The sequence below is a fragment of the Nasonia vitripennis genome, assembly GCF_009193385.2.
Source record: "Nasonia vitripennis strain AsymCx chromosome 4 unlocalized genomic scaffold, Nvit_psr_1.1 chr4_random0003, whole genome shotgun sequence".
Lineage (NCBI taxonomy): Eukaryota > Metazoa > Arthropoda > Insecta > Hymenoptera > Pteromalidae > Nasonia > Nasonia vitripennis.
Genome location: NW_022279638.1, coordinates 5,086,156 through 5,098,396, shown reverse-complemented (window position 1 = coordinate 5,098,396; position 12,241 = coordinate 5,086,156). Strand labels below are relative to the sequence as shown.

The window sequence follows — 12,241 nt, the reverse complement described above, 5'->3', positions numbered from 1 at the left end:
GGTGTAGGTGGGTTTAGAGTTTACGTTTAAAATGATTTCTCTTCGATGTGCTGGCATTTTCGAGCTTGCGGTGCGTAGGGTAGGCGGATTCAAGAGTTTTAGTTTTAGTTCAGTTAGTTTGTTTATAGTTTACTCTTTATTGCACCAATCAGGTAATATGTACAATAATATATAATGAATTATCTATTTTATTAGATAGAATACTCGCTTTTGCTCGCCTCCCTACGATGTGCCGATGTATCTTAAAATAAATCTTTTCTTATATAAATTAGCGGCAGGTGGGACAAGTGCGATAAAGAGTTTCTGTATTATACATAATTCAGAAAATTCTTCGCTCGCCTCCCTCCAATGTGCCAAATGCTAAAGCTTGCGGTGCGTGGAGTAGGTGAGTTTAATAGTTTTTGTTTAAAATATTTCTCGTGTTTGCTCGCCTACCTCCGATGTGCCGAGGTATCTTTAAATGAATATTTGCATGTATAAACTAGCGGCACGTGGGGTAGGTAGGTTAAAGCGTTTTTGTTTTTGCTTTAATACTCACCTACGCTCGCCTTCCTCCGATGTGCCGTCGTACTATTTAAACGAATCTTTTTCTTTTGAAAACCTCTGGCACGTGGGGTAGGTGAGTTAAAGCCTTTTTGTTTGACATCAGATTCGTGTTTAGCGACCTCAAAAACCCTGCATACGATACAGTTCCGGGATGAAATTTTTAAAAGGGCTAATTTCACAATAATTTATTTTAACAAATTTGTTCAAACAGTTTATTTTACGATTCTGATGTCAGATTCGTGTTCAGCAACCCCAAAAACCCTATATTTCATATAGTTTCGGGATTGAAATTCTAAAAATGTTAATTTTACAATAATTTATTTAAATAAATCCGTTTAAACATTTTATTTTACGAATCTGATGTCAGATTCGTGATCAGCGACCTTCAAAACCCCCAGAATAACACTAGTGTTTGTTAAATCTCCAATTTTGCAATTATTTTTCATAAACAGTATTGTTTAAATGAATAATTTTGCAAATCTGATATCAGAATCGTATTCAGCGACCCCAAAAACCTTAAGACCGATATCCTTTGTCGTTTATTTATGCGTACTTTCCCATTTGCTAATCCTTGAAGATAGCGTAAAAGGGGCCACATTGTGATTAATTATTAGAAAGTTAATTTAACAAAAAAAATTATTCTTTTACAGTAACTTTTCATCTTTCGATTTATAATGAATTACTCAATAGTGAAAAACAATTTTCCGAACAATTTTTTGGAATCAATATTTAAATTTGCCGCACGGTGAGTGCCACATCTGGCATCCCTGACAAGTCGTCACTTGTTTGTTTACTTTCGTCTAAGTTCAATAGCAGGCTTTGTCTTGCTCTCAGTTGACTGGCTAACGGCAACGGATTTCGGTCTCGTTTTTTTCATGGTTTGTTCTTGTGCACGCGATATAAGTTTTTTTATTGCACATTTTGTTTGTGTAATACGTAAGATATTCGCATTTTTCGTTTATTTATTCGTGCAGATGCGTAGTGTTTAAAATGAAGCGATATATAAGTGGTGCAAAGAAAAGACATATAGCAGATGAAAAGAAAGCTTTTGTGTCAAAATTGCCAAAAATATCTTCTTTTTTAAAATCCGATAAAGAAGATGTTGCATCTACCTCAGCTGCGATAAGTGAAATTCAAGATAGTGAATTACCTATTGAGAATGATTTTAACAAAGGTACCTCAGAATGTGTTAATGCAGACAGGAATGATAAAAGAAAAGAACCTTCAGGTAAGTTAAATTGTTTCAATTGTTTTTAAAAATTTTTTAATTTGAAAAGCACATATTTCTTAGGATTTCAAATCATGATTTATGGTATTAAAATGTATAATTATTTTAAATTGTATGTAGGATTGCAGACGATATCATCAAATAAGAACACTGAAAGTACGTCGACATCATCACAAGCAAACAAATGCCACGAGTCATTATCTACCGGTAAAATATAATATATCTAATATCAATTATTTCTATAGGATACATTTAACATTAAAAATAAAATATCAAAACGATTATTTTGTTAAATAGATACTGCACACCCGACAGTCTCTACGGATCCAGCACTTTGGCACATTGATGAGAATTTAATATCGTATTGCGCCCAAAAAGGGCCAACTTTTTGTAGAAACAAAGATTCTAATTTCAAAAAGTCTAGTAGGATTTACGAATAAGTAGATCGAAAGAAGACGCGAACTTTTCACAAATCTTTATTTGATTGCAAATTGAAAAATGGCGAAATAGTCGATCGCGAGTGGTTGTTGTATTCACCTTCAACAGGCAAAGTATACTGTTTTGTTTGCAGATTATTTTCGCCCCAACATAGTTTTTGCACTAATTTATAATAAGTTATTCAATAACAATCAGTTCTTTTAAGAACTATTTGCATTAATTAAATGTATGAATAAAAATTCACTGGCTGAAAAAACATACCTCAGCGGCAATTTCGACCAATATCAAAATGTCAAGTTTTTAGATAAATAAATGTCAAAAATTGTTAAATTTAATCCAACTGTGTTTTTCTCATTATATTAAAGTAAAATAAGCCTGTATGCAAAGTCTCAAATCTCTACCTATCATAGATCCAGAGATATGAGAAAAAATGTAATATTCAATATCAGCGCAACCCCAACTTTTTGTCAAACTTCATGCTTTTGGGACTCGCTGATATATTTGAAAGACTTGGAGTACTATAACTTCTTTTTTATTATTAATTAAGTTAAATTACACTTACCTGTAAAGTTTTAAGTCTATATCTTAGAAAGAATAAAAGATATCACTTAAAATGCAAAATTTCAGCTCTCCGTAAAACTCACTTTTGAACATAACTCAGCTTTATAGCGATCACGCCATGCAGTGTCAATAAACAATTTTTTTTATTAAAGGTTTTCGGAATTGATTTAAAAAAACAATTTTGTAAATTTTTTAAAGTGGCCTGCTCTCTTAAAAAATACAGTTTGAAATTATTGTATGTACAAAATAATTGATTAATGATGAAATACTTTTTTTTAAACTTGTTTATTTCATTTTTTATTAATGACCTTGATTGTAGAAGGTTAGATTAGAATTACAAAATTTTGTTTTTCAGCTCTGCAAAGAAATGAAACTCTTAGTTCCAGTACCTCAACAACTTATACAGACACAAGTAAGCCATCACCAATGGAAGTGGACTATGAAAGCCTCAATATTGTAAAGAATGAAATTTCGGTTACCATCGACCAAAACAAGGTAGTCGATGCTTCATTAAAAATGCAAAAGGATGATTCTCGTAGTATGGCGACAAAAGGTTTGCATTTTTGAATAGTCAGTTGATATCAGTTTTTACTAATAGAGAAAAAATGTATTTATAGCATAATTTAATTTTATTAACCTTTAATTTAATCTCTTCTTTAATTTTATTTACAGAAGATTTACATGAATTGCTTGAAACAGAGTCTGAATCTCCATTATTTTAAAGTACACCTCCTCTGAAAAGGCGAGCTACTGAACCAATTATGACTGCGAAATTGGCTACAGTATTAGATAAATGTAAAATTAGTAAAAGAGACGTAATGCATTTGTTGATGGCCGCTGCGGAAGCATTCAGCATTGATACGCGCAATTTAGTATTAAACACATCATCTATTCACAAGGCTCGTCAAAATTTTCACAAAGAACGATATGAGGCAATTAAAAAACTTGCTTCACCACTTTTTTCTGGTTTACCGAGCACCATCCACTGGGATGGAAAGTTGCTTCCAGGATATTTACGAAGAGACACTACTGATAGACTAGCGATTATTATTACAAGTAATGGAATGGAGCAACTCTTGGGTGTTCCAAATATCTCTTCTAGTAGTGGAATAAATCAAGCTCAAGCAGTATTCGATACTTTAAATGACTGGTCTTTATTAGAAAATATTGAAGCTCTTTGTTGTGATTCAACAGCTAGCAATACTGGTCGAATAAATGGAGCTTGTGTGTTATTAGAAAGATTAATCGATAAAGATCTTCTCTATTTTATCTGCCGACATCATATTTACGAGCTTGTTCTAAGAAGTACTTTTGAAATAAAATTTGGTAAGACAACTGGTCCGGAGGTACATATGTTTAAAAATTTTGGAGATTTTTGGAAATCTGTAGATCAAACAAAATTTGAACCGGGTATTAGTGATACTTTTGTAATTGAATCTCTGCAAGATGTAAAAGAAGACATTTTAGACTTTTGTTTGAAGTATTTAAAAAAGGATTTAAACAGAAGTGATTTCAAAGAATTTTTGGAACTAGTCATCATTTTTCTAGGCGGAAAATAACCTAGTGGTATAACTTTTTATCCACCTGGAGCTATTCACCATGCTAGGTGGATGGCAAAAGCTATGTATTGTTTGAAAATATTCATCTGTCGGAAACAATATTTGCTAGATAAAAAAGATGTTGAAGTAAAATGTAGAGACGTTTGCATTTTTATAGTAAGAGTCTACGTTCATGCCTGGTTTTGTACTCCATTTGCTGCTCAAGCACCAAATCAAGATTTAAAGTTTTTAAAATGTTTGTACGAATATAGAAGAATTGATGAAAGTATATCTGACTGTGCTGTTAGAAAATTTATGAATCACTTGTGGTATTTGACTCCGCAACTAACAGCACTAGCATTTTTTGACTTTACTATTTCAAATGAAGAAAAGTTAAAAATGTGCGAAGCTCTACAGTCAAATTGTAGTGCGTTTGTTTATGGAAAACGAATTTTAGTCAATGAAAAAAATTTTGATAAAATAGTGAATTCAAGTATTAGTGATTTTATTTGCAAAGACACTTATGAAACTTTTAGACGTTTAAAAATTGACACAACTTTTTTAGAAAAAAATCAATCAAAATGGGCCAAAGATAGAAACTACACTCATGGTTTGGAATTTGTTAAAAACCTCAGAGTCGTGAATGATACAGCCGAACGAGAAGTAAAATTGATAACTGAATTCAACAATCTTTTGACTAAAGATGAAAAGCAATTGCAATACCTATTACCTGTAATAAAAGATTATCGAAGCTTGTTTTCAGATAGCAAGAAGGAAACGTTGATGCGGCCATATGAATGAATATTTTGTTTGAATATACGATTAGAACATTTTTGTACTGTTTTTTAATTTTTACCTTCAGAATCTCGCTTCGACAGATCGTTTTTCTTTATCTCAGCTTATAAATTTTCTTTTATTTTTTTAAACTAATAAGTTTATGTGATTCAGTAGTTCAAAGTATAAATTAGTAGAAAATATTACAAATCAGCTTTTTGGCCTTTTTACCGCGATTTTCGAGTTTTTTGTTGATTTTAACTTCTTTTCTCGATTGAATCGGCAAAAGCCAATTGCACCATTTGTTTAATGAGCTCAAAATACATAAAAATGTATGTTTTTGAAAAAAACTTTCCAACTTATCACTGATTATAAACGTTAAAAGTCCATTTTTACACGTTTTTTTGCGATTTTTCGAGTTTTTCAACGATTTTGGCTTATAACTTTTTTATTTCACTATTACGGCGAAAACTAATAGCACCATTCGATTCAGCGGCTCAAAATACATGGGAAAATATACTTCCAAAGTTAAAATTCCAAAATTTTCACAGGTTTTCAGAACGATAAACGTTTTGACCGTTTTTAACATGTAAATCCCATAAGAAACTTCGGGTGCTTTGAGGCACGTGAAAAATCGATGCTATGGGTTCAAAACCTATATGCGCATGGTTTTTGAGGTATATAGAAGCTATATTTGCCCTGCCCGAGTGAAAAAAAAAATAATAATTAAGGTCCACCCTAGTCAGCACACTACTGGCTGGATAACAAGCATCTGATCATCCCGAGTGCTTACCAACCTTCTAATAATATTTATTGACATACACGAATTCTTCATCAGTTATTGATGCTACTAGGAATTAGTACAAAATAGAAATCCATTATCGATTATATATTTTTTTTTATTTATAAAAATCCTTATTTATTATATGAGTGTACATATTGTATTATAACTAAAACATGTATAAAAACTTTTATTATATTCTTATAACTAAATCGCATGAATATATATTCTTATTACTAAAACATACGTATGAAAAAAAAAACGTTAAAATAAATTCTTCACATACACATACAACTCCAATCTGTCTGAGGAAATGTGAAATGCCGTGCGTATACATATATATATAATTACTTAACCTATACGTTGATGTGACTATTACAATGCAATCATAAGTACGCAGCTAAACAAAGTATAAATGTGTACCATCATTTATCGACTACAAAACTGTACACTCATCCATAGATCCATTGTTGTTAAATTTTCTATGTAAATACATTTTTTGTAATTATATCATATCAAAAATCCTTAAAGTTAATACATAGTCTTAAGCTAAAAGTTATCGCCTATATATATATATATATATATATATATATATATATATATATATATATATATATATATATATATATATATATATACACATAAATAAAATAGCGTTAGAACCGTTAGAGTACATTATAAACTTATGTGAATGTAATAGTAATTAAATTGTGATTTATAAATTGAATAATACTGTCTATGTAAGATATTATAAAAATCCTTAATATTAGAAGAAAAAAATTACTAAGCGTAGCGATAATCCCTTTGCACAGTAAAAAAGAATTTAGCATAAACACTCTAATGATTGAGAAAAAATCTTTAATATTATACGCGATGTAGATGAATTGTTAAACAAATTCAATAATGTTGTTACCATGATGTTTGAGATAAACATCTCTAGTATTTATTTCCTGCTTCAACTTCTCCTCGTCGGTGTTGTTTTCCATGAGGAAGGCGTTCACTTTGGTGGAAAGGAAAACGTCGAAACTTGCATCCAACTCCAGCACCATCTTCGCGCCAAATTTTGTTATAACTTTCTTATATTTAGATATTTTATACTTCTTGTTGATCTCTAAATCCTTAATTTTTTTCGTAGGCAGGAATGGTGGAGTTTTTGCCACAGCGTTTAGCGACTCCATTCTGTAAAAATAATGAAACAATATATAAGCTTATTATATTTATTTATGTATTAGTTATAAAAATATATTATACTTGCATGATAAATTATTCTTCCAATGTTGACGTTGTTGTATCAGAATCAGATGAGTTATAATATTCCTCAAAGAAATACAGTGGGAAGATAAAATCTTGCCGTACTGCACGGAGCCACTTGTTTATTGCGCAAACGTTTTGAACTGCACAATTCTCCTCCCAGTCAGGAAGGTGGTGCGGACACACCAGCGGAGGTCGAAATCCTGGTATCTTTAAGGATGGACAGCCGAGATCTTCTATGTTACGGACGTCTGGGAAATATGGCTTCAGCCACTCGATTTTCTGCGCACCTTTTACCCAAACAATCACGTTTCTTGTCGGTGATAAGTCGAGAAGGCTGGAGCAAACTTCAGCTACCTTGTCATACGGAAGGTCACCATCGTTCCACTTTAACCCATGGAAAGAATACTTAAGCCATAGATTGGCACTCTGGATATTGCTCGGCAAGTCGTACCAACAGTGCGGTGGTTGAAACGTTGCTAGTTGAGCTACTGCTGCTGGCTCGTTGGGATCAATGTAGTCCAACTCCTTGATTATAAATTGACCTTTTTGTCCCTTGAATCCCTGAGTATCAACAATCAAATCCATTTTATCTATGAAAATATTACTTATTATTAAGAATAAATTTATATATGAAATAATAAAATATTTAAAATATACTTACAAATGCTACAGCAAGCTTTCTCAACTAATGTAATGTAGAGCACAGTATACTGCTTGAGTACACTCGAAAATGTGTATACAAATACGGAGCAGAAGACTGCTTAAATATACTCGAAATTTGTACCCCTTCCACTAAAAAAGCTTCTCAAGCTCGATTCATTCACGCTTGCAACGTGCAACGTCTCTTTTCTTCGGACGGTATCAGCTACCCTCTCTCTCATACGTTTAAATGCGTTTCCCATAGTCCCCACTCTGGCGTATTTTCGGTGCATTGATTCTCTATAGCGCGCTCGGTGCAGCCGAAACAGCTAGATCCTAGGATTTTTTCCACTACCCCCTCTCTCGTACTTTTAAATGCGTTTCCCATAGTTCCCACTCTAGCGTATTTTCACTGCATCGATTCTTTACAGCACTCACAGTGCAGTCAAAACAGGTAAAACCTCTGACTTTTTCGACTACCCTCTCTCTCACACTTTTAAATGCGTTCCCTATAGTCCCCACTCAAGCGCATTTTCAGTGCGTTGATTCTCTACAGCCCACGCAATGCAGTCGAAAAAAGCTAGCTCCTCGAATTTTCCCTCTACCCTCTCTCTCATACTTTTAAATGCGTTCCCCATAGTCCCCACTCTAGCGTATTTTCGATGTGTCGATTCTCTACAACCCACGCGGTGGAGTCGAAACAGCTAGATCCTCGGAGTTTTCTTTGAGCACATACAGCTACCCTCTCTCTCGTACTTTTAAATGCGTTTCCCATAGTCCCCACTCTAGCGTATTTTCACTGCACCGATTTCCTACAGCGTACGGTGCAGCTAGAGATTCTTTGCAGGACCAAATATTTGTAATGCGTTTTACATTATGAAAATTACCCTCCACTCTTTCAGCTATTGTATTATTTAAACCAAATTGCGGACGATATGTATTTCAGTTGTGTGAAGTTGTCTTGCTGCACAGATTATTATCATTAATTTATTAGTTTAATTGGAGGAAGCATCTTACAATAGAAAGCTGAGACTTTACTGGTATAAATAACATTAATTTTACATTAAATTTAAAAAAATTGAAGAAAAGAAACACTTGTAGGAAAAGCAGCTCGTCCAAGAATTCTACCCTATAGTCTCACATTTCTTGAGTTTTCCCATCCCTCGAACCGATACTGCTAGTTTATGCGACAATTATTGCATCCACATGCAGCGTCGCGTCAGAGAAACCTACCCTGTAGTCTCACATTTCTCGAGTCACTCACATCCCTCGAGCTGATAAAGTTACTTTATTTGATAATTATTGCTTACACGCGTGCAGAAGGAAGCTCTTCGGGCACACTTGCTGACCCGTGGTACCATTCGAATCTAAGCTCTCAGTGCAGTAACATCGTGTGTTGGTGTCAGTGATTGCATAGATTAAAAAAGTTTTTAGTATATTACAATACTAGTGGTATCACTCGTACTTTAGTGCTTTACCATTCGGCTCTCTCTCTCACTCGCTCTCTCTCTCTCGCTCTCTCTCCCTCGCTCTCTCTCTCTCTCTCTCTCTCTCTTTCTCTCTCCCTCCCTCCGCTAGTGACACTGCAGTCATCTCTCTCTCTCTCTCACACACACACACGCACGCACACGCGCACTAACGCATATCATTTTATGTTTGCATTCATACATACTTATTTATTTTTCTTTTACAGGAACAGCAACAGCAAGCAGTTTTTTTGTTCAACGGTCAGGAGCAACAGCAACAACAAAAACAACAGCAGCAGGAGCAGCAACAACAGCAAGCAGATTTTTTAATCAACGACCAAGCGCAACAACAACAACAACAGCAGCAGGAGCAGCAACATCCTCAATTAGATGATATGATTAATCTTCATGAAATACTTGGAAGTGACTGCATGAATATTACTAAGGAGGAACTATCAGCGATGTACGAAGAGTTAGCTGTATCATTGGAGAACGAGTATCAAATAAATGAATCAAAGAATATCAGGAACAACAACAGCAAATAGAAGAGCAAAACAATCAACGACAAGAAGAGGAAAAGCATGTTGAGACGATAGATTTGACTGAGTCTCAAATTGAATTAGTTCAAGTTATGCCATCAGTCAACATCCTCCAAACAAGTGATGTTATAAAACTCATTGAAGCTATATTAAAAATAATGCCAATATTACAACAAAATGTTGAAATGGTTAAACAGTATCATCATGATACTATTGAAATGAATTGAGAAATTTATCACAGCAATTCGAAAACTTTTCCAAAACCTTTTCGATATGGATGCAACCTCAGCAGCAAATGAAAAGAAAAAAAAACGGCAAATGCTGATGAAAAAGAAGTGAATTCTAAAAAAAAAGAAAATTGTAAAAAAAACTAAGAAAGTGCCAGTAAATGCAACTATTTCTAAACAAGTATTGAAAGAGTTGCAAAAATCAAATGTAATAAATAATGAAAACATTTGTAAAGTAAAAAAGAATATTAAAAAATAAATTTTAATAAAATATTTGTAATTTTTTTAAATTATTTTTTCCTCCGACTACTACCACTACTCGAGTGCAAATAATGCTCTCTCCCACTCTCTCTCCCTCTCTCTCATGCATAGCGTTCTGCAGGATACAGTCCTCGTACTCACTCTAGATACACACACACACACACACACACGCACGCAGGCACGCACGTACACACGCACATACACACCATTATTAACGACCGCTCTTACAAAAAGATCATTCGAATTTCTTTTACGTTAGTCACATTTATGCAGTCGCGTCCGCAGGTATCCAGTAGACATCTGTTTTACCACTTGGACCAATCGGTTCTCTCTTACGCTAGTGACACAGCAGCTATCTCTCTCTCTCTCTCTCTCTCTCTCTCTCTCTCTCTCTTTCTCTCTCTCTGTCTCTCTCACTAGTGACAGCCGTCTCTCTCTCTCTCTCTCTCTCTCACACACACACACACACACATTGACACTGCTCTTGTATAGAAGAATCTTACGCTACCAATCATTTGCGGTATCTAGTAGGTTCCTGTTTTACCAACTTGTTCTCTTAGATTATAGCTCTCTATATTAAATGTTTTATAATTTAAAAAAAAAATATATATCAAACATTTATTGTCGTATAAATTAAAGTATTATAATTTGTATTTGTTACAAGTAGATATCAACTTCAGTAAATGGCGTATATTATGGATGAATGCTTACAGCAAGTTAAGCTGTTAGAAGAGGTTGAAAAAATATTATTTTCCACTACTGCTGCAGTCGATTTATCCACCATAACACGATGGAAAAACCAATTTCTTCTATCAATAAAGACTTTTCAGAATGTTTTAAGGAATAACAAACTTTCAGTTGCACAAAAACAAAGTATCTTATATACTTTAGCAAAAGTAGAATGTATGAAGGCTAGACTTGAAGTTATGGCTAAAAGAAAAAGTGGTGCAGGTAATAAAGAAGAAGATGCAGACTATCACTGATCGTATGCGTTGGATTGATATGGATAACGCTTTTGAAAATCGCATGAGGACTGTGGTTATAGCAAATTTAACACATATTGATGTACTTACATTTCTACAAGACGCATCAATATTATTTTCACGAGGAATAAAAAAGATGATTGTTAAACACAAAGCTTTAAAAGTGAACACTGATTTGTCATGTAAATTCAAAAAAATATGCATAAAAAATAATGAAGAAAAAGAAGAAGAAGAATGCATTGAGATAAAATATTTTAACACACAAAATCATGAAATTTTATCTGCATCATCGTTAAACGAATGGTTCAAATCTAATGTTATTGAACCTCTACTCACAGATATTAAGGAATTTCAGGAACGTGATTCTGGTTGGACTCTACATTCTATTGAAAATATATAGATAAATATAAATAAATTTAATCCAATGCATGCCGGTAGCTCTTATATACCATTACCAGCATTCATAGAGAAAAGGAAAGCATGCATAAATGTTAAAAATTATGATAACAAATGCTTTATATGGGCAATTTTATCTGCATTATATCCTGTAAACCGTAAAAATCATCCCAATAGATTGAGTAATTACATTAAATATGAAAACACCTTGGATATGAAAGGTATTGAATTGAATTGAAAATGTAGTGCCTCTGTATATAACATCATGTAAAAAGAGTAATCATATTAATCTTCTTTTACTCATGAATGATAATTTAGATGATGATGAAGATGATAAGTTTGCAACAAAATCACATTTATAATATATGCAGACTGTGAGTGTTTATTAAAACCGATAAGACAAGATGTGAAAACTAACACTCGACCAGTACAGAGTCATGAAATTTATAGTATAGGATACTATCTTAAATGCAGCTATAATGACTCTTTATCAAAATATGACTTTTATAGAGGTCGTGAAGCATCAAAGTGGTTTGCCGAACAGTTAAAAAATATTGAAGAAAAAATACGTGCTTTATATGCGAATCCTTTACCTACGCCTGTTCTATCT

The 12,241-nt window shown here is 33.4% G+C and overlaps 2 protein-coding genes across 15 annotated transcripts in view; one reads left to right on the top strand and one right to left on the bottom strand.

The window, feature by feature from the left end:
• LOC107981432 (putative thiamine transporter SLC35F3) overlaps positions 1–12,241 on the bottom strand; it is a 671,722-nt gene that overhangs the window by 43,908 nt on the left and 615,573 nt on the right. The gene's annotated exons all lie outside the window — the stretch shown is intronic.
• Positions 1,403–2,426, top strand: LOC116417040. The gene is made up of 3 exons (XM_031928100.1): positions 1,403–1,774; positions 1,895–1,981; positions 2,072–2,426. The coding sequence occupies exons 1-3, from the start codon at positions 1,537–1,539 to the stop codon at positions 2,212–2,214; spliced, it is 468 nt and encodes a 155-aa protein (XP_031783960.1). The 5' UTR covers positions 1,403–1,536; the 3' UTR covers positions 2,215–2,426.

What these genes read in the sequence shown, in the direction of transcription:
- LOC116417040 (XM_031928100.1), top strand. Translation starts at nt 1,537, where the DNA reads ATGAAGCGATATATAAGTGGTGCAAAGAAAAGACATATAGCAGATGAA. An exon ending in TAAAAGAAAAGAACCTTCAG is followed by an intron (nt 1,775 to 1,894) that starts GTAAGTTAAATT and finishes AATTGTATGTAG; the next exon opens with GATTGCAGACGATATCATCA. An exon ending in CCACGAGTCATTATCTACCG is followed by an intron (nt 1,982 to 2,071) that starts GTAAAATATAAT and finishes TTTGTTAAATAG; the next exon opens with ATACTGCACACCCGACAGTC.